Source organism: Pelobates fuscus, chromosome 4 (genome assembly GCF_036172605.1).
Source record: "Pelobates fuscus isolate aPelFus1 chromosome 4, aPelFus1.pri, whole genome shotgun sequence".
Classification (NCBI taxonomy): domain Eukaryota; kingdom Metazoa; phylum Chordata; class Amphibia; order Anura; family Pelobatidae; genus Pelobates; species Pelobates fuscus.
This window is the reverse complement of record NC_086320.1, coordinates 318098092-318123259: the sequence shown is the minus strand read 5'-3', so window position 1 is coordinate 318123259 and position 25168 is coordinate 318098092. Positions and strand designations below refer to the sequence as shown.

Here is a 25168-nt window from a genome sequence, read left to right as displayed (position 1 = left end):
TGGTTACTTGCAACAAGTCCTGCAAGGCATCAATTTCGCATAAATCTCCTATTTTAATACTGCAGCTGTCTTTTAGTTCCACAGAGAGGACCCAGTCACTCAGCTCTCCTTTGGTGCTATCCACCTCCTGTTGACATTTAGTGTGATACAATAGTCTCCATCACCCCATTTTAGCTATTAATCTAATTTTCTGATGGAAATGCCTTGGCATGTTGAAATTAACAGGGCTTACACTCTGTAGTCAGAGGTTCTTGCAGACAACTTCCTTGTAGCCACACTCAGACACTTTTGAACTCCAAACGCAGGTTTAGTTGGTTGGTGACAAGCTAGCATAAGGTACATGAATTGCATACTTAGAGCAGGTTAATTCTATTAACCTCTTCCCACATGATCTTTTCTGTTTGGAAAATATTAGAAAACTTCAGGATTTTGGTACCAAGCTTGGATGAAACAGATGTGTTTAATTAGGGGAAAGATAGCCAGCATAAACATTCATTGTAGTACTGTGTAATTAACCCCTTCTTGCTGGCTTTTGTTTAGAATAATTTTTTATTTATTCAAACGGCTTTTATTTGTGTCACCGAAAATGTATAGCAGTGCGATAGGATAGTAAAATGGGAGACACGCAGGTCTCGCAACATCGGGAGCAGCCATATGATTATAAAGAAATGAAAACCAATATTAACAATTAGAAGGTAGTACAGTAGCAGTATCGGTAACTTCGTTATGTTACATGTATTAAATATGCAAACATCTGCATCTTATGGTCGTATATTAAGGGGTGAGTGTGTCATCCCTGTGTGAGCCAGGTAGTGACTGTGTAGTACATGGTCAAGATTCGCCTGTCATCATAATGGTTGCATATAGCGTAGGAGTATCTTCTAGGCGGATAGGGGCCATTATAACGTCTGTGGTATAGCTAACCTGAAGGTTTAAGTCGTAGAGAGGACTCGTCGTCCCATATATTACTGATAAATAGTGGGTTTCCATTGGATCTCATTGCCTTTGGCCGCGCACTCCTCGCGCGGGTCCTGTTTTGTCGTGCGGGCGGTAAAATCTGTTGGTTTAGTCTATAGTAGTGGGCATTAGCGAATTAGCGGAGCATCCGTATAGCACCTGAGGCCCAAGCCTGCCATACCCTCCCGTTTGACTGTTGTTGAGACTAGTGTGCACGGGCAATGAGGTCAGACTCTTGCGTGGGGTCAGGGAAAGAGAGCAAGTGGTGTAGAAAGGAGAACACAAAAACAGAAGGAGATCTTAAATTTACTTTAAAATGTTTTATATCCTGCTATTAAATTGAACTTCAATCACACCTAGAAGCTCCTTCAGGATCTAGCAGGCCATTAACAGAGCAGGAGATAGGAAATTATAGATAGGACTGTGCAAAAAAAGCAACATTAGATCTTTCTTTACAGGAAGTGTGTAGGGAAACTACAAATCACATGCAGGGAGGTGTGACTAATAAACAACGTGAAAAGGAACTCTCTAGTGTCAGGAATACAAACACGTACTATTTAGGTACCTAGCCCCCCTCCGATCATTTGGAAATGGTGAGTTTATTAACCCTTTCTCCCTTGCCGCACCGGTCTCGCCGCTGCTTTCCCAATGGAAAGCATTGGGAAGCTATTGCGCATGCATGGCAAAACGCCATGCAGAGCGTGGAGACTCTGAACGTAGGTCCTGCACACAATGCATCACTGAAAAAGGAACACCTCAAGTGAGTGACTGAGTGTCGGCCACTCGAGGTGTTTGTTTTTAATATTTTTATTGGTTCATATGAAAAGCAGTTTTCCCACGTAGGGGAGGTATGCGAACCATAATAAACTTCATAAGCACATGCCACTAAGTGCATTATATATCAAATTAGAACAGTCAATGCCTAGTAAGGCGAAAAGGTTAAAGCATTTGAACATAAGTTACATACTGAAGGTTAGGCAGATAAAATAATGCACATCAGTTCCGACATTAGTAATAATAAGCCATTCTCAGCATCCTATTGTTCAGTCGGCATATGTGAGCAGTAAAAGTTTGAGCTAGATCTGAACTGAAGTTTATGCACTGCTGTCTTTGCTAAATTCTAACGGGCCAGGCTAAAGTATGTTAAATAACGTTTTATGTCCATTCTTGACTTAGTATTACTAGGTAATGTGCAGCACCCCGATAGTACGTCCACACATGTTGGCAGTGATGAGTTAAACTATGGCTTAACTAAAGGGCACACCATTAAACTATGACTGAACAGAAAGTGCTGTATTTGATAACTAAGCCTAGCTAAAGAAGTGAAGATCAGCTCAGGAAGGCTCCCATTAAAGCAGTTTAACCCATAGTAATTACTGTCGATGAAGCAAAGTCCTAACTATATAGCGTAATGTTAAACACATGCGGCAAGAATGTTCTATAGTAATCAGGCAATGTAAGTCAGCTTTTAGATATTAAATTGACATTTTGGCGCGTGTTTAAATAAGTTGCTTTTAGATATTAAATTGACATTTTGGCGCGTGTTTAAATAAGCAGCTTTTCAAAATATATCATGTGATAGTTAAACTAAGTGGATATATATGCCAGCTAACTATTGAGTAGATGTGAACGTAGAAATGAAAAATATGAGTTATATTGCTCAATGTTCGTTTACCAGAGTGCAAGAAAATAAATGAAAAAGGGTAACTATGCATGGCTGGATCACCATGTCGGCCTGCTTGGCCGTCTGAGGGGAGTCTCTCACTGCGTCGCTATCATACTGTCCCCGGGTCGCCAGGCCTCCTTTCGTCTTCCCCTTGCCGACCTCCGCCCACCTGCCGGGTCTCCCGTGGCACTGTGGGCACTCAGGAGCGCAAACTGTCCTCTTGACCCCACCACAAAAGTCTGCGGGATCATCCGCTCCCTGCACCTCTCCAGCTTCACGTGAGTCCTTTTAGAGCGTGCACTCTGTTGTCTCACCCGGTGCCGGCCACATATTGGGAGCTGGTGGCCATCCTCCTCGACCACCGGTCCGTCGGGAGGTCAGCGTTGACCCCGCCCCACCGGGCTCGCGGCATCAGGGACTAAAGCTCTCCAGGGACCCCTCAGAACCAGAGGCTCAGGTGCTCACTCCTCTGGCGGTCGGAAATTCAGTGCAGGGGGCCATGGCCTGCATGAGGTGCCCAGGTCAGTCTCCCTTATTAAGTCCTCTGCGGTCCCCCTCCTTTGGGGTAAGTCTTCAGGTCGGCCCCAGTCTGGTGGCCTTTGCCTGTTTAGGGGATCGGCGTAGTCTCCACGTGGTATCTCTCGCCCTGGAATGTGTTGTCCCCATGTGGCCGGGATTACCCCCACCGGCTGGGGGGGGGGGGGAGCGGGGCCGGGCCGCCTCTCGTGTCTTTGTCCTCTGTGGAGGTACTGTAGCCGGGAATCTGTCTTCCCTGGCCTGTTGGGTTATTTTTTTTTTATTTTTTTATTTTTTTTTTTCTTTATTTCAGACATTACCAGCCAAGAGATTTTTCAGATACATCATTGTATAAGGCTTTGGTAAAAAGTCATCATCAATATAGTATTCCCTCTTCCTATCTCTTTTGACTTCTTCCCGTTTCGCCCTATCTTTCCTCTCTTCCCTCTCTTCCTCATCATCCCTTCCCCTCCTCTCTCCTCTCCCTCTCCCTCTCCTTCCTCCCATATCTCTCTCTTCTCTCCTCCTCCCCAAGTTATCACCCACTTTTTAGGGTTTTAAGTTTCGGTCCTATGGGAGACTGTATCCATATTAATAGATCAAATACCATTAAGGGATTAGCGTCTCCATTTGTAGAAGAGGAGAGGAGAGAAAAGAAGGAGAAAAGAAAGGAAAAATAAATAAATAAATAAGAGAAAGAAGGACAGAAGGGGGTAGAGACAAGGGAGAAAAATCTCTTTCTACATTCATTCATCAATCACTCAAACATTATCTTGGTACAGTGGTGGTGTCCCAATTTCTAATCTCTAACTTATGGAAGTATATATTGGATATTTTAACTTTTAATATGAAGAATTTTTTTCCTCTTGTTCCAACAATTTTAACCAATTAGTCCAAATATTATTCTCTTTACAGTTACTTCGAGTTTTATCTACTCCCATTTCCATTCTTATCTGAAATTTTACTTGTTGTATAAACCTCACTTTAGAAAATTCTTGTGTCTTTTTCCAGTTTCTAGCTATGATTATTTTTGACGCTATCAAACAATGAGTTGCCAATATTTGTTTTCTTTTGTTTAAAATAGGCCATCTAAAATGAAGCAGCATCATATCTGGGCTAGTCTCTATTTTGATATTATCCAGTTTAAGTAACAAAGTTCTCGCCCAGCTCCACAAGGGAGTTACTTTTTTACACTTCCACCATATGTGAAGATAATCTCCTCTTAATTCTCCACATCTCCAACATAGGTGATCATTATCTGTTGAAATTCTAAACATTCTTGCAGGTACCAAGTACCATTTATTTATTGCCTTATAATGGGTTTCTATTAAATGTATACTATGCACATATTTGTTAACCTTAGCTAATGTCCCATACCATGTTTCTATATCTATATTAATATGTAGAAGTTTCTCCCAGCTTTTTATTGCTGTTGGATAGTGTTCTGTTACCTTAGTGTCTAATAGTCTGATACTTTTTGAAAAAAAATTTTTTGTTTCATCATTATCAAATATAACTTTAATTGCATTATACATATCACCTTGATTCATAAATGTATATTTTTTTAGGTAGCTATTTACTCTTAAATATGAAAAGACTTCTTGTGATAGAAGAGACGCTTCATTTTTTAATATTTTAAAGGGTTTCACCTTGTCATCCAAACCTGTTGGGTTATTATCCGTGTGCCTTTAGGCGCCTCACTCGTCCAGGCTCTTTATGGCGCGAAGGCCCGCATTGGTAAACTCTGTTCCCATCTCATTACTTGTTTCAGTTTGGTATCTTCGGATAGCTTATGTGTTTCTCTCCAATTATATGTCGAGCAATCCAGCTTTATGGCAGTTTGTGTGCTGTTTTTTTAGCCATTTTCCTGGGCCCAGGCCAGGAGTCATGATGTTCTGCTGCTGTTCAGCCTGGCGGCCCGGCCTGGCCCCCCACTCGAGGTGTTTGTAGACAAAAGTGTTGATCTTTGCCAATCCAATGCTTTCCTATGGGAAAAAGGTGAGTAAATCACCTTTCTAACCCGAGGTAAGTGGGGCCGACCACCTAAACGTTGGTTTTAGAACTAAAATGTCAGGAATACACGTTTGTGTTCCTGACACTATAGTGCCCCTGGAACATTTTGCACTAATTGTCATTTATGTGGCACAAATACTGGGTGGCCCAAAAGTAGGTGTATAGTGTATAGTTTATGTGCATATTACTTCCATCAACATTGCAACATTCCACTATTCTTTCCAACTGCCAGACTGATATTTAAATAACTGAAATTTAGTGCCACTTTGTTGTGTGTATGTGTACTCCATATAATCTGTTGTGATGAATTTCATTGATTCAACTATATACCTACTTTTGGGCCACCCTGTATATTTTGCCCAGGATTAAGTTGTACTATTACTAGTACTAATAGTACTAACAGTACTACTAAAAATTGTTAGTAATACATACATATGGATTTGAGAACTGCTACTTTGACTGTTTTAAGCTTCTTTGTTTAAAATAAACAAAGAAGTCTCTGTTTTATGCCATAGTTCTCGTTTCCAAATGCACAGATGGTGTACGTGCATTTGGTGAAGCACCATCAAATTGTATGTTAAAAAAATATATATGTATAGATATGTATTTTTTCTTTGGTACAATTGGGTAACCAGCAATAAAACAGTAGCTTGACAGTATAAATGATAGCTGGACTGACGTCAGACGTGATCAAATAGAAGACTGAAATTAAGTAGCAATGTTTCACCCTGTAGCTTTGTTTAACAACTTAGAAAGGTAAATTTGCTCTGGCAGGGTGAGACAGTGTAATTGCTCTAAGCCTGTATTGTTTTTAATTGACAAAAAGGTCACTCACTGGCCATAAACAGGCAAATCCTGTTAACAATTGCAAAGAATGTTTTCAGATTGGCAATTTAGTCTCTAGTGTTAGCGTGTTTACCGTGAAGGGAATTTTACCCTGTTCTAACACATGCAGATCTAATAATATTGTACAGAGATTCTTGTTTTATATATATCTGTATAATATATTTCTTGTCACTGATCCTTTGGGTTACTAGCCCATGCATTGGTTTAAAAAAGCTGTGTTTAAAATAGTGTCCATGGTGCTAAGGGTATCTACAGAAATGCTGTATGAAGTCTGAAACACAAAGCCAGACTGTGCGTATTTGCATGTCAAGCTTGGGCCTCTGTGGAAAGAGGATTTCTCAAGTTTCTATGCCCAAACAGGATCCCTCATAGTTCAACTTGAGATATGCAGATGATTCAAAACAGTATTTTTTGTGTGTGTTTATATATACATTTGTTTTAAAGATCACTCCAAGCACCATAACCACTAAAGCCTGCTGTAGAGTTGATGGTGCTCTGGTGCTGTTTTAGATGGTTTGACAACTTCGCTGGGAGTCCAAAGTACATTTGGTCTCCTGCTGTAGAAGACAGATGTTTTCGAACAATATAGCACAGCCAATCAAGGGCTGCACTTATGAGCCAATCAAGATTTTCCTATGGTGAAGACTGGGAGCATATATAGGGTGGGCGTCTGGTGGTACCCAGGTAAATTGTCAAACCATACTAAAATGGTTACATCCTAGGATAATTTATTAAGGACATTTCAATACTAAATTGTCAATGGTGTCTTCAGGGCTGTGCCATAAAATAAAACTGTTTTTGTTTTCGTTTTTTGGTGTGTGTGACAGTCCTGCTATATCAGCTGTCACTAAAGGGTTGATGTATTTGTAGTTGTGGTGTGTGAAAATGGATGGGGAATGTTGGTTTTGACATTTGTCACTTTTTAGATTCTTACAGATTGTTGTATTAACAGAAGTATCAGGTAGTTCAGGTAGCCTTGTAACCAGTTTTATGGCTACCTACATTAGGACACTAGCAGCCAGCAATCGCTCAGATCACACACAGTTATTCTCCCCAGTAGTATATTGAGATCAGGGTGTTTTATCACCGTAGCATATAGCGATCACTTAGATCGCACTGATATTCTCTCTAGCCAGCTGCCATTGTTACCATGGAAACCAGTAATGCTGTCAGTATAACCTGAGCTGCAGATGGCTGAAGAGATCAGTTTGAATTCTTGCAATTGAAGTACTAATCTCCAAATACCATAGATCTCTCAAAGGATCTGCCAGCTTGGTTTAGTTAGCAGATCTTAAATAAATAGCTCTGCAAATAATTAAATTACATTATTTTGACACTGACCGTTCTGTTAGAGCAGACTGTCAGAGTGCAGATATATTCACCAGATATCTCAGATCCACCAACTCCACCAACAAAATTTCCTATATATCCTGGCTAAGTGATCTTCTACTTCACTATAAGAAATGGTTCACGGAATTCAAAATGACTGGCTGGTGAAGATTTATTTCCTGATCACGGATCAATGGTTCCACTGCATTTTTAGGTGACATAGTTGAGCAGTGTTGGTATATACAAACTTGTTTTGTTATGTGTGTGAAATAAAATACAATATATGTTTGCTATTTCCTTGGGTCTCAAATGGACAGCTTTAGCACCATAACCATTAGAGCTCATTGTAGTTGGCACGCCCCTGGGATTGGGTCTAAACTTTTTAAGCCGTTTTATTCTCCTGGACTATACAGCCTGACCCTCTGCTTACGTAATGCAGAAATTACACTTCTCCTTCCTTACACTATCCTTAACCTTGGGCAGCATAGATAGACTCTAAATGTTGAAGTTATTTAGCCCAGCACTCACAGCCTATCTGTCTCTGCTGTACAAAATTAAAACACACAGTTATAAGATGTATAAAGGGCTAAACGGAAGCAATCAGCCGGCGAGCATTTAAAAGGACAAATGAGAAGGAACAACTTCTATTCACCAACTAAGGAAGCCTTAGGACATGGTGAAACACGTTTTGAAGCTTTTTTATTGTACTTTTTATTTATTTTTTTTCATGTTCAGCTACGTTTTTGTTTTCTTTTTCTCTGTATGCTAGCCAACAAAGGACTTTATTTGTTCCACGTGGAACACCTGTGAACCTCTTTGCTTATTGAGTTGAGCAAGCCTATTTCTAGGACCATGTGAGTGCATCCTTGTGTTCATCCTTGTGTTATCCTATAGGCTTTTTGTATTGGTGTATCACACTATGTGATTTCTCCTGTCCATATAACTACAGGAGACCACACAGATGAGGGGATAGGATTTCTATAGTATCCTATTGTGCAAGAATTTTGAGCCAAGTATTCCTACTGGCTCTTATTTTGTGAGTGTATTTACTATCTACTTTTTTTAATTCCAATTTGTGTGTATCAGCAATACTACACTATTTTTTGTTTATTTATATCTTTCTCTGCTGTCTAAGGTTAGACGGATATTGCAGACGTTTACTTCCCCATTATCCAAACCGCAACATCGGAGCCAGGCTTTTGGTGCCATTAGAACCGAAGCTGAGCTCTACTTTTTATAGCTTGTCTTAGAGTATCCCTTTAACACAAATTATGTTTGCTATACCTCACCCAGACTACAGTTCCTTACTGCGGGGTTGTAATAATGCTTTACATGATAAACCATAATTATTAGTACTTGCCATAAAACGTACAACATATATACACAAATAATGTAACAGGGCTATTTACTAAAGTGTAAATTTCAAATTTAAGGCCAGCGAATCCAAACTGGAAAAGCATAGCTGACTTAAAGAATTTTTCCAGTTAAACTATTTTGACCTTAAATTTGAAATTCACTTTGAATTCTCACTCTATTAAAAATCCATAAAAGCTTTTATTCAATCACAAGGTACTCAGAGCAGGTATTTCCACCATGTAAAACAGAAATATACAAAATATTTTTTAGATTCTTAATTTTCAAACCTAAAATCTTAAAAATAAATCCGTTGTGACAACTTTATTTCCATTACAGATTTACAGGACATTACACTGCCTATGAAAATGCAAAAGTCATAACTGGTTAATGTTTTAGCAGGTTTTGTTTTCCATGTTTTGTTTTGCATTATTATTGTCATTTATTTGTCGCCAACAATTTTGTATTTGGGACATAAACAATTGACAACAAATTTTGTAAACCAGAAAGTGATATGATATAATAAGAAGAATATAATTTCAATATTAACCCAAGCATATAAGTAACCGACAGGGTTCTTCTGAATGATACGTGGCGTGTCTTTATTAAGCCACTGGGAAGGAATGGTAGCATTGCTAAAGGTATTTGAATTATTATACCTACACTTTGTGCTTTGAATACAGAGATGTTTTGTATGTTGCACTTTTTCATGTTTTTCATTTTTTACCTGCTGCATTTCAGCAAATGAATTTGCATGTTAAATCTTGTTGGGTTATTTAGATCCATAGATTTTGCAAAAGCCTTTCTTGGAAGTGGAGATCAGATTTTATTGGTTGGGGGAGGTGTACATTTAAATAGCTATTTCTAGGCTTATGTTGCCCTCTAATGGTCAAATATTGTAAACTCTAAAATAAAAGACTAAAAGGATTCTCCATCACCCGGTCGGTGTTAGTTACAGTGTGAGGCTTACAGTGATGCAGAATGGACTTTACTCGGGAACCTAAGTGACCATCATGCATGGTTGGGTCTTTTACTTATTTGGTGAGAGCTTACTGCAAAGCCTGGGGATTAGCAGCTGATAGACGAACTTCAGACGTGATCATTGCTTTTTGTCAACCTTTGTTTTATTGAGGCATATTTGGTTTAGGGTACAGAATAAAGAAGGGAAGACAATAATAGGTTGTACAAGTTGGGAATGTCACATCACGATACATATTGTCATAGAGAATCATCAGCCTCATTTTTTTTTTTTTGTGAAGAGCAGGTATATACCAGCATAACAAATATAACCATAAACATAAACATCGCCTATCTAGGTGAATTATTAAGGTAAAGAGTCAGTGTGCTATACAGCACCGTAGACATGCTGTGGGCGGTTGATTCGGCAGGTTAAATTTATATCAAGCTAACTTTCCAGTAAATCAATGAATAGTGCGACAGTTATACATGTAACCTTGAACTGTGCGATATTATCAACGGGGTTAAAGTGAAGGATGCACATGTAATACTGGGGAAAGCCTATGTAGATCAATCTGAAACATGGAATAGGAAGTCTAGTTACACGCTGGCCATGTATGAGATGAAGTTAATATATTCAGGGTTAGCAAAGGGTAAGACAATCAGTATGTTAGTAGGTCATCCATACGGAGTGTGGAAGGTCACAGTGTAAGCCGACAGTGAGATTAAGTCAGCCGCATGTATGCTGACATTCCAATGATGTATTGGAGGTAAACTAGTGCACATTGGCATAACAGAAAAAACGATAAGAATGTAGCCGGGCCTGTGCCTTTCACCTGCCAGATAGTTAAAAAAGGGGGTATGCGTCTCAGTCGAAGACAAAGTGTATATCAGTTTGACAATTACATTAAACATGGCTGAGTGAGAGGTGATGTTAGTCACTGTAGGGCTATGGTTTTAAATTCTAACAAGGTTTATGAGCTTTAGTATGAAATTCCCTACATGTCAGGGTTTAGGCTCATGTTATTAGCGTGGTTGTAAGTGGGTTTAGTGGTTACGAGATGTTACTGGCAGGGTATTATAGCGTGGTCAGGTAGCGGGCTTATTACCTGGGTAGCGGTCTATGGTGGTATACGGTGGTGTATTACCCCTAACCAAGGGGGCATCAGGGGGGGGTGGGAGGGGGGGGGAGTGTTAGCATGCTGGTGCCATTCGCAGGCCTAGAGCCTCGTCTCATCCTGTGCTTGTCGTGGCTAGAGTTATATACTTAAACTTTATACTTAGGAATGGAACACAAAAAAAAAAAAAAAAAAAGAAGAAACAACAGAAAAGAAACACAGGACGGTTATTCCCAAAGTCCAGTGGCTTTTGTGCTGGTAAAAGTAATATGCGGGAGGTTTAAGAAATGCCCTATTCCCGGCAATGTCGGCCGAGTAACGTGGGTCCCTGTGATCCCTCCGGCTGCCGTTGTCAAGTTTGAGGGCTCGACGTTGTCCTGTCGCGTGGGATGAACGGCATGCTGGTGGCTGGGTCTCCCATCCCGTGCTGTGACTCCGGTGGTAGGGTGACAGGTAAGTCCGGTAGGCCAAGATTTTTCAGGAGTGTTGGTGCCTCTTCGCCCGATGTTATCGTGTGAGTGAGTTCATTGTGGGGGATTAGCAGGGATCTTCGTGGTCCCCATCTGTAGGGCACTCCTAGGTTGCGCAGATGGCTAGTTAAGTGGGATAGTGTCTTTCGCCACTGTAGCGTGGCCCTGGTAAGATCTTGGTAGAACGACAGCTGAGACGTTTCAAAGGTCAGGGGGGTTTTACCTCTGGTTGCCGCCAGGAGTTGTGCTTTATCGTGGGTGGAGGTGCATCGTAATATGACATCTCTGGTGGGCATGTTAGGCATCCTGGATGAGGTTGGGAGCCTGTATACGCCGTCTAGCCCGAATTTACGATTAACTGCCGGTGGTAAGATGGTGGTTAAGAGTCTACGGACGTAGTGCGGCAGTTCGGCGGCCTGGATCTCTGTAGGTATACCCCTTATTTTCACGTGATTTCGCCTGGCTCGGTCCTCCAGGGCGGACATTTGTAGCGTTAGGCTGTGCTGTGAGGTTTGCAGTTGATGCACGGCATCTTGAATGGTCTCCATGCTGGCTTTGAGGTGCGTGATGTCTTGCTCCGTGGTTTGGACGCGCTCTTTGACATTGTGCACGTCGGTTTTCAGGCGTCCCACATCAACAGCCAGTGTTTTTTGTATGTCTTTGACCCAATTTTGTAGGTCTTGTTTAGTGGCAAAGTCAGTGTCTCCCATTGCTGCGGTCTTTGCCGGCATTGTGAGTGCTGTGTCTGTTTGGGTTGATGAGTGGGCCGGTGGGAGGGAAGGTGTGTGGACCACGGCGGCGGCTTTGGGCAGTGCTGGCCTCTGGAGCAAGGTTCCGATGTCCTGTGCCATACTGGGGCCCATGTGAGCCTTCTGCGAGCGTTTCCCCATGGGTTCAGGGGTCTCCGGCCTGTATGGATCGAAGTCGCTTTCCGGATCGGAATCACCCTGCAGGTATGTCCCGCTGAGTAGCTGCTCGAGGCCGTGCAGGCTTGGCGCGTGGTAGGCCTTAGGCCTGCGTTTTGCACTCCCGGACTTCGGAGTGTACCTGAAAGGCATCTGCCGGTTCGGTATGTGGGTCTGGACACTGTTCCGACGTGCTCCGGTTCGGATGGCAGGTAGGTTCCGAGATTTCGGCGGATTTTAGATTTCAAGGTGAGAGCCCGTTAGAATGGCGTCCGCTCCGTATCAGGTCCCGGCCCCGCCCCCCGTGATCATTGCTTTTAATACTTTTTTTTTTTTTAAAACCACTTTCACAGCAGTGATTTGCTGAGTGCTGGGGACGTGTCAGTCCATGCTCTCATCCAGTCAGTAGCATGCATGTTGTTTGAATATAACCGTGATATTATGAAAGTGTAAACTCTGCATTATTAATGTAGTTGAGGAGTGGTTGGTCTGTGAGTGATGAGAAGAGCCCCATGTTTATGGCGAAATACAGTTTGACTTTAAATCGGGGCTGGCACGAGTGCACTGTATGCTACATAACCACTATAACAAGCTTTCTTAGAGTGTCCCTTTAAAATCCTTGCACTTTAAACTATTAAAAGTAAAATTCTCAAACTCCCTATTGTGGGGGGGGGGGGGGGAGTGTCTTGCACACATGTCAAGAAGATTTCGCAGGCAGGCACTTAATCTGGTGCATGTTCATGTGTTTTCATGTGCATGTTCATGTGTTTGTGAATCATTGGTGCATGCTCATGTGCTTGTGATTCATTGGTGCATGCTCATGTGCTTGTGAATCATTGGTGTATGCTCATGTGCTTGTGAATCATTGGTGTATGCTCATGTGTTTGTGAATCATTGGTGCATGCTCATGTGCTTGTGATTTATTGGTGCATGCTCATGTGTTTGTGAATCATTGGTGCATGCTCATGTGTTTGTGATTTATTGGTGCATTTTTGGTAAGCAATGATTAGGCAGTTTTGCTAAAGCTGCCGCAACATGGCGTGGCTAAATCCTGTTGCAGCCCAGCCCAAAACTCACACTGCATTCTGGGAGCATGGTGTGTGTGTGTGTGTAATAAAATGTAAATGTGTGCATTTTTTTTTTTTTTTTTTTACAAATGTACCTGCAGTTCCATTCCTTCTGTTGAAATATTAGGGCAAGATTACAATTTCTTGATTCTACGCTTGAAAGGGCTACACAGTGAGGGATCTTTTATGTCTAAATGCAATGTACAAAAGTATCACAGTACTCTGTAGTTGATTCATTTAATTCATTGTTCTGCCCGTAGGTACACAACTCTTTACTGTGATTACAAGCTAGTAGAAGAAAATTGCAGTGCATTTAAAATAGTTGTGCTAGACAATTTATAAAAAAAAAAAGCCGACTGAATTCCCTTAATATTATTTTCATAATCATAATTTCATATTCCTCCCATATCAATAAATATGCTCTTACAAATGTTTTTGAAGATGCCTAAATGTAGAAAAAAATGATATCGTGTTGTGATATTACTGGTATGTAATTGTTTCATCTTTAAAACAAATTTCTTATGAAATCCCGCTCCCTCCCCCCAAGTGTGCCCCTGAATTTTATTTTCTCAGCAACCAGTATCTCCAGTTTGACATTCCACTATCTGGGGAGTTACCTTGGCCGCTGCAGATAACCATTAAAGAATTGTTCCATGGTAATCGGTCATCGTAGAATACCTCTACAACCTGTATTAGCATATGGCTTCTCAAGAACATGGTTTTACTATTGGCATCACCAATTCTGAGCTAGCCCAGTGGGAAATCTAGAGGTATAGACACATTTCAAGACATTCCGAAGGGAGTTGGCTTGTTAGCTCCAGACTAGCAATGACCTAAATACCACACTTGGTAAGCTTCCTCTGGGTATAGTCGCTAAATTATGAAGCTGCATATAATGCACTGAGTGGAAAAAAATATATACAAAATTATCATTTCTGGCCGAGACGTGAATTTGCCAGCAACTTGGTAGGACTGAAAATAGAATCTTGCAAAATCTCTCTATGTTCTATAGAGTTCATTCAGCAAGTTATCGCACAGTAAAAGAAAAAGGGCTCAGTTTTAGTGCTCCATTTAATGTTGGTTGGTAGTTTGGAAGACCTTGCTGATCCGTCTCCTCTACCCACAGCTGTGAGTGTGGTCAAAGCGAAATAAAGTGTGTCTGCATCCATATATGATTGTTTTACTGTTTTCTGGCAGAAAAAGTTTATTAAAAAAAAGAAAATGATAAAATAAAAGGTTATTGCCACTTCAGTGGGCTTTAAAACTTCAGTAATTGTTTTATATACTCATTTATTTAACTAACATAACCTGATTTTTTATATATACAAATAACTATCAATGCGTCATTATGTCAACTAAAGATCAGGGATGCTCCACTCACAAGTCATAACCTGTAACAACATCCCTTGCTCTTTGGCCATTTTCAATGTTTGATGTTACGTTATAGTAAGATAATGACGTTATGTGCTCGTGTCGATAGGTGCCGAACATTTTAAAAGTATGGGACTCTCGTCTAGGCCGTAATTACGGTGTCTGGTTGTTAAAATGTGTGTCTGATAGCCGTTTTTGCTCTTTTTGTTTTTGTTCTGAAAATTGAAAGTTCAGGTTTGGAAAGAAGACTTGTTACATGGTATGTCTGCATACTACCCCTGGATGCTTGTAAAAGTTCCTTTCTTAATTACTGTAGCTCAGAGCATGATTTTCACAATTAATGAGTAAACACAGTCCCTCATTATATTTTATTGTAGCTGAATAGTTTGTAGCTAACTTGGATGCTGTCCAGTACGATTTCTTCATGTATGGAAAACGGCACACTAGTCTGACCCTTTCAGTGCCAGATGGGCTTTCAGTGCTAATGTGGATTGTTCACACGAACCTTTGGTTCCCAGAATAGACACTGCTTTAAACAGCTGTTTGCATTCAATAATCTAGTTTTTGTGCAATAAATATACCGCAGTAGATGGTGATAATTGTGCTTCTGGTTATACCACCTTATGTTTTTGCATTTTTCGTTTCTTGGTTATTTTTTGTAATACATTTTTTTGGTGTTTATCTGTATTTTTGTCCATGCTGATAGAAGCAGGGCTTGCACTGTACATGCACTATCAAAATACTGAGTTTCCAGAAAAAATACTGAACTCAGTTTTATATAAAACTTGTAGAAGAATGAAGAAGGAAAATTGTTGAATGGATTAATGGAGTTGGTAAAAGAAAGCTGAGTATTCACTCATGCTATATTCACACTATGAAAGGTTTTTGGGTGTGTTGCTGGGTCCGGAAGAGGCACAGGAGCTCTGCAGTGCTTATGTGCAGTGGAGCTGACACCATCTTAGCATGATGTGCACTCGCTCTTGATCATATAACACAGTGTTTATCATCATACCTGTCTGATGGGTACTAGAAGAAGCTGTAATGGTTTTGCTTTCCCTTCTGCACGAGTTAAATACATCTTCCTCTTCATACTTAATGTGTAGAGTGTTTGTTTTATTTGGGTTTTCAGAGGGTAATGCGTATGTGCAGGCAAACATGTAAGATATAATTGTTGAAACCAACACAAACTAGATTTAACCAGTTGTTTATGGTAGCTGGACAAATCTAGTGCGCAAGATCTTTTATTTCAAGTTTATTACGATAGAGACAGTGTATCATTTACAGTGTTAAACCATTACATTTCACAGAAAATTGATTTCCAAAGGGATATTACAAAATTAAATCATGTACAGGATTATATGGATTTTAGATTTGTTTCCAGTACTGTATATCAATTATGATGCTGAAAATCCTAGCATTTTTGTATTTACAGTTATTTTATGTACGGTATGTTAAGTCAACAATGTTTCATTATAGGTTTGCTTAAGACCTAGGTTTCATCAGGCAAGTTATTAAATTGCAGTTATACAGGCTTATGCTTATATGGAACAATAGCTTAACTTAAGGTGAGTATTCAAATATGGAGATGCCACCAGGCAGGTTGTGGCTTGCTAAGTTGTTGTCTACATTAGGGCATCAATACTATCTCTAACTGCAGCCTCAGTTATAGTACCAGTGGTGGACATGTCTGTTTGGTTGTACCCATAGCCAGGGTCCCTGTTGTCACGGCTATCAGCAATTGGTCCAGTAGCTTCTGCTTTAGTTGCCGTCTGTCGTAAGGAGCTGGGGTACCTGTCAGTTTTGGTGTCAGGGATGATGGTAAGCAGTGACCTTTTTTCCAGGATTTAATTAGTCCTCGTATAACACCTCTGTGTCCTTAACGTTCTTGGGACCCACTGCAGGTCAGAGTGTCTGCGAATCTCTGTGGGTTTTCCTTCCCTGCTGGTACGCGGGCATGAGTATGATGCTTTGCTGGGCCCCACTGTACTGGGGTAATCGTTTGGGCACTGCCTCCGTGTTGGTCCTCGGTGTGCATTATAGGGAACTCTGGTGAGGCGTGCTCGGTTTAGATAGGCGCTGGGTGGGCCTGCTTGCAGTGTGGGTGGTCGGCAGAGCCGCAGGTCTCCGCTGCTGCCCCGACATGCATATGAGTACCCTGGGTGGTCGTGACTCGGGCCAAGTGCCGCTGGTGCTCTTTCAGCACGCCTTCTTCTTCGGTCGGCAGGTGCTTCTCCGTCAGCCATTTCTCCGGTCCGCGTGGTGGCTTTCAGCGCTGAGTCACCCAAAAAGCTCTGCCAGGATAACCCCCACCGGCCCAGAGGGGGGGTGAACATGGCCGGGGACCCCGCAGCCGGCGCTATTTCCAGACAATACCGGGATGGAGAGCGAGGCAGCGGCCGTCCGCCCCACTCCCCTCCCGGGTCGGCCCCAGCCCCGGAGCATCTCACCAGGACCCGGTCCACCCGTTCTCAGGTGCTCCAGCTGCACCGGGACACTCCAGGACCAGGTATCGCTCACTCTCAGGGGGTTCCAGGCTGGTTTTGGTTGGTTTTTTGTCCATTAGTAGTCGAGTTCCCCTGGAGCTATTGTGGCTAGCAGCCTGCCGGCATGGCCGCCCGGCCCCGCCCCCCCCATTTCAGGATCATTTTAATATTGTTATGAAACATTCTTTTTACTGGACGCCATTAATTTGCATCATAACCTTTGACAGTATAACATAATGGAGAGTCACACTATTTTAATGATGTCTAGACTGTATAGATTTGCAAATGGTAATTAAATAGTCCATACTGGTATAAGACCTTTTAGAGACCAGAGTGTGATTACGACACAAAATATCTTTAAATGGGTGATGCATTTCATATATTCTGGGATGTGCAATGTCTCTTCAGGCAGTCCTTCATCCTCATAGATTTGTTGCCTTTTTTTCTGCTAGGTGAATTTTGGTTGATGTCCTGTTATTAATCTAGGGAATATATGTATTGAGTGGTAAAGAAAAGAATCATTAAAAATAATTCTCTGGCTCCCAGTCCAGAATTTTCTTAGGTTGTGCACTGGACTTGGGTTTGACACAGTGTTTATATGTATATACAGTATATAAATGTGTGGCACTCTGTGATATAGTGATATATGGTTTTTGGAAATAAGGAATTCCTATAGTTGTGTACAACTATAAGATTAATACATACATGCATTTTTATTCTATCTGTTATACAATTTTTTGTTTCTTAGGAAATAAATAAAACATCTGAAGGTGTCAAAGCTGAAGGAGAAGAACTTAAGAAAAAATGTGAGGCAATGACTTCTAGAATTCACCAAATGGAAGATGACATCATGATTGTGACTCAGAAGACCATTGCAAAGGAAACCGAACTGGAAAGGTATTAGTCTCCCTCCCCCCTATTTTTCCTCAATAGCAAAACAGTACATTGTAGAAAAAGAAAACGTACACATCACTCCGTTGCCAGGTGAACAAAGTATAAACATTGATTTCATATTTTTTCATCAGCTTTTCAAATGATCATAATCTGGCAAATAAACAAATAGATTTATTTGTCTTCAAATATTCCCATAGATTTTAATGGTGACTTCTGTAGATAAACCATTTGTAAAGTTTTTCTAACAGATTGCGATTATCCCAAAATATGAAATCATGGCCATATATTTTTAGATATCTATGACGACAAGCGTTTCTCTTTCAATTGTACAACTATGCATTTGCAATTTGGATTGCCAATTGGCAGTCTGGTAAACTCGCAATAATGTATTGTAGAATTCTGTTCTTTGTTAACAGGGAGTAAAAAATGTCTGATAAAAAAATACAAAACACAATTCTTTATGATGTATTCCTTACAGGGACTCTTCAAGCACCTTCAAATCTCTGCTTATGGTGCAATGTGCTCTCCTGTCCCTTTTTAGTTGCAGCCATTTCTGTCCACCCCCTTACTGACACCACAGGCAAGAGATGTGCTTCTGCTATCTATACAAATATTCATATGACATATGCATGCCATATTGGCCCCTCCACCTTCTGCTAGCTAGTGTTGTAACTAGTTGGATTCATTAAAGAAAACCTTGATGGAACTAATCACTAAGTAACACCACTATGCCTGCTATTAAATTGTGCAGTACTTTCATTCATATCTTTTCTTGCATGAAACTACAGCTTACTGCAGGACTATGTATTCTGTAAAACCTGCTGAGCAGAGATTGGTGGGCTATACACAGCTCTCCCATTGAGAGCAGCAGGTAGCCAAGGATAGTCTGAGAGTTCTCATCCATTTCCTGGCTCCTGGATAGAACTCCACCAAGGGGTGTCTCCAAACTAGTGCATTTGAGCCATTTCTGTATTTCTTGGTGTGGCATGTCTATCATCTGACCCTGAGCTAGGGCTGCTGCAATTTGTTTTAGTGTTTGTTTTATTAAAAATATAAAAGTGGGTTACCAAGCTAATGTTGTGACAGAAAATGAATATCCAGGCATATACTATATAGAAATGCATACTTTTGCACCTCCGTGATAATTGATTAAAAAAACATTTAGCTAGGGCCACCAAAATAACTAAATTCCATTTAAAAAATAAATAAAAAATAACCCTTATTTTGTAACCTTTTCAAAATAAATATGTTTGATTGTGAAAGTGTACTGTGCAATGTCTGATTTTGCGTTTTAAATAATGTTCTTGTTTTATACTTTGTTTCTCATATTTTAGTATAAAAGATAAGCTGAGAAAAGTGACACTAGACAAAGAACATCTGGAATGTCAGCTGAAAAATGAGAAGGATGAAAAAGAACTATACAAGGTAAACATTTCAAGATCTTTAACATTTCTTCAGTTGTGGAGCATATTAATGTTTTTAAAGAGACGCACTAAGTTGGATTTTTTTGTTTTGTTTTACTATAATGCATTAACATGATGTAAGTGTGTCTCCTGCAGTGGATCACTATGTTCTAGTGACATATGCAACAATTAGAACATAACTGGGACATCCCAGCTTTTCTTTGACGCCCCCCCCTTAAAGGGACACTATTGGCACCCAGACCACTTTATCTCATTAAAGTGGTCTGGGTGTAGTGCCCCTGTTCCTCTTAGACCTGCAATGTAAAACATTGCACTTTTAGAGAAACTAAATGTTTACATTGCAGTACTTAACTGCCTTTAGTGACTGTCACCAGACAGCCACTTGAGGCCCTTCCTGCAGTCTTATGGAGTTTGACTCTGTAAAACGATGCTGGATGTCCTCACGCTTTGCATGAGGACATTGAGCATCAGGCAAAACCCCATAGGAAAGCATTTAGTCAGTTATTTCCTATGGGTAAGGGCAAATGCGTATGAAGCCCTCACCGCACATTAGGTCCCACCATTGACTGACCTTAGTGAATGAAGAGTGCAACCCAGTACAGAGGGACACTGGAGCTTGAATCTGTTAAGTTGCTCAAATTTTTTTAACCCTTTTAGGGGCAGGGAGTTACATCTTTGTATTCCTAACACTGTTCCTTTAATAAAGCCGTTCTGGGGTATACATGCCTCTGCACTGCTCAATTTACTGCCGTTTAGGAGTTAAATTCCTATTTGTTTGTTATGCATCCCTAGCCACACCTACCCTGGCTGTGACTGCATGATAAAATGGTTTAATTTTTAATTAGATGTTTACTTTTAGAAGTTGTTGTCTCCTCTGTAAATTGAACTTAATCACACACAGGAGGCTCCTGCTGACTCTAGAACGGTATTGACAGACCAGGAGAAAATACATGGTAAATTAAAGAGACTGTGCAATAAAGGAAGTATAAACATTAGATCTCTCTTTACAGGAATTTTTTAGGAAGGCTGTGTAAGTCACATACGGGGGAGGTATGAGTAGGGCAGTTTAAACAAAGTGATTTCACTCCTAAATAGCAGAGAATGCCTCAGCAGTGAGACTGCAGGGGCATGATCTATACACCAAAACTGCTTTATTAAGCTAAAGTTATTTTGGTGCCTATAGTGTCACTTTAAAGTGATTAAGAGCCTATCACACAGCTCAGCCGTACTGTGGTTCATTGTCTTATAGGAAAACTCTCATCGATATTTATTATCCTTGCAAATAAACAACTAAATGTATTAGTATTTGAATGTTTATCCCTTGCTTTTTTGGGTGATCATCTTTAAGTTCCCTTTGGTTGTAAGCACTACGTATATACTAAAGCCATGCACAATTTGAACGGTTGAACCTAGTTCAGAGCACATTTTAGAGATGCCCATCACTTGCACATGACGTGTTAATACACTTCTTGATTAACTGCATGATCTTTGGCTAGATAAGCAGTACTTTATTTTAAATAATAAAAATTCATGACAGTATTCCTTTAATGTTAAGTCAGCTGTGGCTGCACGACTAGCTGTTGTTTCTGTGTTGTTTTTATAAAGTGACACTTTATTAATACACACTATGTTTCTGCGTGCATAACTTTTACTGCCCACTGACTGAACCATACAGTTTACTATATTCTTATTGAGCCTGGGGAAATCAGATCCAGTCTGAAGTCCCAGAATTGCAAAATATAAATTAGTTTATCCACTCCACATTGAAATGTTTCTGTTTGAAAATGTATCTGTGCAATGTATGACAAGTGCAATTTTATAGGACTTTCCTATTTGAGACTCTAGTAGAATTGTGAATGTATTTTAACAGTATAGGTATTTAATTTGACTCTCAACACCATACATAGGAATCCTATAAATGAAATACATGTTGACGCCACTGTCCTTGGCACTGTAGATGTATCTCCTGCAATTGCTGGAAGAATTGTTTAAAGTCCCTAGTTATCTGAAAATGTTACTGTCACATTTTCTGCAAACACCACACAAGTGACATGTCTGTTTCCAAAGAGATGGTGAAAGGGAACAGAGAGAGCTACATTACCTGTAGCTTTCTCTCTCTCTTTGACGCCACCATCCCATGCTGAACCTCCATCTTTATCTCCTGGCAGATGAAACCACAAAGAGCTGCATCATTTTTATACTCTCACAAGGAACATTAACAGTAAGATGCCATAGTTATTGTGCAACATGTCTTTACTACTGCAGCGATCACAAGTGACAGCTGTGATATGGCAATGAAGCCAACATGCTAGAAATCTGCTTTTTGCTATGTTTTGCTAAAATTCTGAACATAAATGAGAGTATTCCATGCTTTGTCTTATGTATATTTTGTGTTGAACTTTCAGTGAAATTTCAACCCAAGCTATGCGTTCTACATAAAGGCAGACTGGTTTAAAGAAACATGCCACTGAAAAATCTATTTTATTTTTTCTCTTTTAAAAAATTTGCTTGACATACCCTGAAAGAAAAAAAAAAAAAGCAGTTTTTTTTTTTTTTTGCATTTTTTTTTTTTTTTTAGGGGTATATGGAAAAATTTGGACCCGGCCCCCTGCAGACCTATATATATGCTGGTGTAGATATACCATGTATTTGATTGTATGTATATGTAAATTGAATGTATGTTAATAATGTGTGTATCTTTACTGTGAACCCTAGTGTATATATGTCTGTGTAGTGTCGGGATATGTAGATTCAGAGTATATTTAAATATGTTGTTTTTTTTTTTTGTTTTTTTTAAATAGGGTAGTATTTATATATGTGTTTGTTTAGCATGGCAGTATGAATAAGTGTAAAACTACTAAATAAAAACTACAAGCCGCCTTAAAAGAACACTATAGTGTCAGTAATACAAATGTGTATTCCTGACACTATAGGTTTAAAATAGCCGTTTAGGTTCCCGGTCCCCCTTACCCGCCCTGTTAAAAAGGTGAAATACTTACCTTTTCTCCGGCACCGCCTGGGTCTCCTCATGGCTGACCCAGCCCCACTCTGCCTCCTTGGCTGAGATCATAAAATTAGATGATCTCAGCCAATCATATGCTTTGCTATAAGAAAGCACTGGAAGGCTATTGCACATGTGTGGCAAAATGCCATCCTGCATTGAATCAATGATTCTCTATGAGGAGCGTTCACAATGGGCAGCACTGACCCGGGAAGCACCTCTAGAGGCCATCTGAGTGACTGCCACTAGAAGTGTTCCTGTGCAGTGTTCACATTATAAAGCCTGCAGGGACAGGCAGTAGACACCAACATTAACAACATTAAGTTGTAGTTGTTCTAGTGACTATAGTGTCCCTTTAACTGCTTGTGTTTTTTTTTTAAATTCAAGTAGTGGGGGCAGGGGGTAGAGGATTTATTGGTTGCAGGGGCTGTAATGGGTGCAGGGGGGTTAAGGGTTGTAGTCGTTTCAGGGGTTTTAGGGGTTCTACAGGGTGCCATGGGATAGGGACTTTAGTGGGTGCAGGAGGGGGAGGGGCTGTAGTGGGTGCAGGGGGTAGATGATGTTGCAGGTGCAGGGGGGTAGGGGATGTAGTGGGTGCAAGATGGGTCGGTGCTGTAGAGGGGGCAGGGGGGTAGAGGATGTTGTTGGTGCGGGGGGATAGGGTATGTTTTGTGGGTGCTATGGGGTAAGGACTTTACTTGATGCAGTGGGGTAGAGGAAGTTGTGGGTGCAGGGGGTAGAGGAAGTTGTGGGTTCAGTGTAGTAGGGGCTTTGGTGGGGTAGGGGCTTTGGTGGGTGCAGGAGGGGTAGGGGCTTTAGTGGGTGCAGGAGGGGTAGGGGCTTTAGTGGGTGCAGGGGGTTAGAGGATGTTGTGGTTGCAGGGGGTAGAGGATGTTGTGGGTGTAGGGGGGTTGGGACTGCAGGGGCTGTAGTGGGTGCAGGGGGTAGAGGCTTTAGTGGGTGCAGGTGGTAGGTGCTTTAGTGGGTTCCTGGCGTCTTACCTTTGGCCAGGGAGGAGGGAATTCTTATCTTTGGAGTGGATGCTGCACATGCAGCTTGTAACACAGATCAGGTCAGCTCCGCATGCATGATGTTACTATGTCCTGCAGAGCCAGCCACACAGAGCTGCCCTGATCAGTGTTACAGGCAGCTAGCTCCGTGTGCCTGTGCTGAACTGCTGGCAGAGGCTCTGCTCCTGGAGCCTCTGCCAATTTCCTTCAGCCACACAGACAGGCACACTGAGGGGCAACCTAGAGGGGGCTTTTGGGAATGCCCTTTAGCTGTCCCTCAGTGTGCCCAGCAAGGGGGAGCAGATTTTTTAGCAGCAGTGGCCAGCAGAAGGCTGTGTGGGCCCCTTATTGAGTGCAGGCTGGCTGAGGAGATTAACCCCACAGCCTCTAGCCCTCGGTCCATGACTGATTTGCTCAAGTGCTCAGTCCACCCCTGTCTCTGACTGTTTGATGTGTTGGGGCTAGAAAGCCAGAATTTAACAGCTATGTATACAATCTAATTACATAATTAATCCCTCAAGGACCAAATATAGTATTTAGCAGTCAGGCCCTTAAAGACCCAGTGCCGGCATGGAATGTCCAGCTTGTTTGGTACAGCCGTGCAGTTGTTAATTTAATAAGACATCCCACTTTGGTATAGTCTGCTTAAAGACCGGACTGTTATGATGACATTAACAGCCATGTGCATGTAAGGGGTTAAGATAATGATTGTTCACCATATAGTCAGTCTAATGCTTAGACTTTAGTTTTTCTAGCTGTAAAGAATAAATCCACAGACTGTTCAGAGTGATGAACACACAGTGATTTTCTACTATAGAGACTTATAAAACAATTGGTCATGACCTAAAATTAAAGGGTGAAAGGTTTATATTAACAATAGAAACAAGGCTCTTCACATAGAGGTTGGATAACATATGGAATCATTTAACTATAGAGACTGTGTGCTGTGGATGATGTCAGCTTGCTGTTATGTTTTTGTTTGTTTTAAATGGCGTAGTGTACTCTGAACCAAAAAAATGGAAAAGGAATTCAAATTCTGCCTGACACTTGACTAATGAATCAATTTTATTTGTTTAAATTTGCAATTCCACACATCATGAACATGTTGCATTCAGGATTCAGCAGACTTTACAGGCATCTCACCTTGGGATTTTTTGTGTCATGCAGGGGGGTCTGTGTTTTTTTGCTGAAATAAATGCACAAAATGTGAAGAACTCTGCAGTGTTATTATTTATAAGAGAGGTGAATGGAATGCCAATATTTATAATTACACTTAGTATTTTTTTCAGATGTTTTAGTACACATTGTCATACACACATATTTGCTTAAAGTTAATAAAAATAAGTAAAAGTAAAATAAAACTTCAATCACATGCTTAGATCCCCCATGGCATGTATAGAACTTCCATTTTACAGAAAGCCCATGTCACCGATTTACAAATCCAATCACACTTAAACTCAGTTATACTGTTTCCGCAACATTGAGTGAATGCAAAATAGCACACCTTATTTTTACTCTTCGTATTTCCTGCGCATACATACGTAGATATCATTAAGTGTTCTTGCATAGCAAGACCACTTAATGTTATCTCACATATATATATTATTATTATTATAGCCAAATATACCACCCTAACTCCTCCCACAGTTTTTACACTACATAGACGGTAATATACCAAAACGTGCGGATTGTTCCCGATTGGTGTGCTATTACTTTGTGGAACGTTTCGCCGAATTGTTCACGGAATATCGTCATTCTTGTGGCGAAATTGGTCCCATAGAAATGAAT

At 40.8% G+C, this 25168-nt stretch overlaps 1 protein-coding gene across 2 annotated transcripts in view; it reads left to right on the top strand.

The window, feature by feature from the left end:
- Positions 1–25168, top strand: part of TAX1BP1 (Tax1 binding protein 1) — a 100585-nt gene that overhangs the window by 38278 nt on the left and 37139 nt on the right. For both annotated transcript variants that reach the window (XM_063452334.1, XM_063452333.1), the window contains 2 exons: positions 17800–17948; positions 19280–19370. In XM_063452334.1, coding sequence (XP_063308404.1) covers positions 17800–17948; positions 19280–19370 — 240 coding nt within the window. The remainder of the gene's footprint in view (positions 1–17799; positions 17949–19279; positions 19371–25168) is intronic.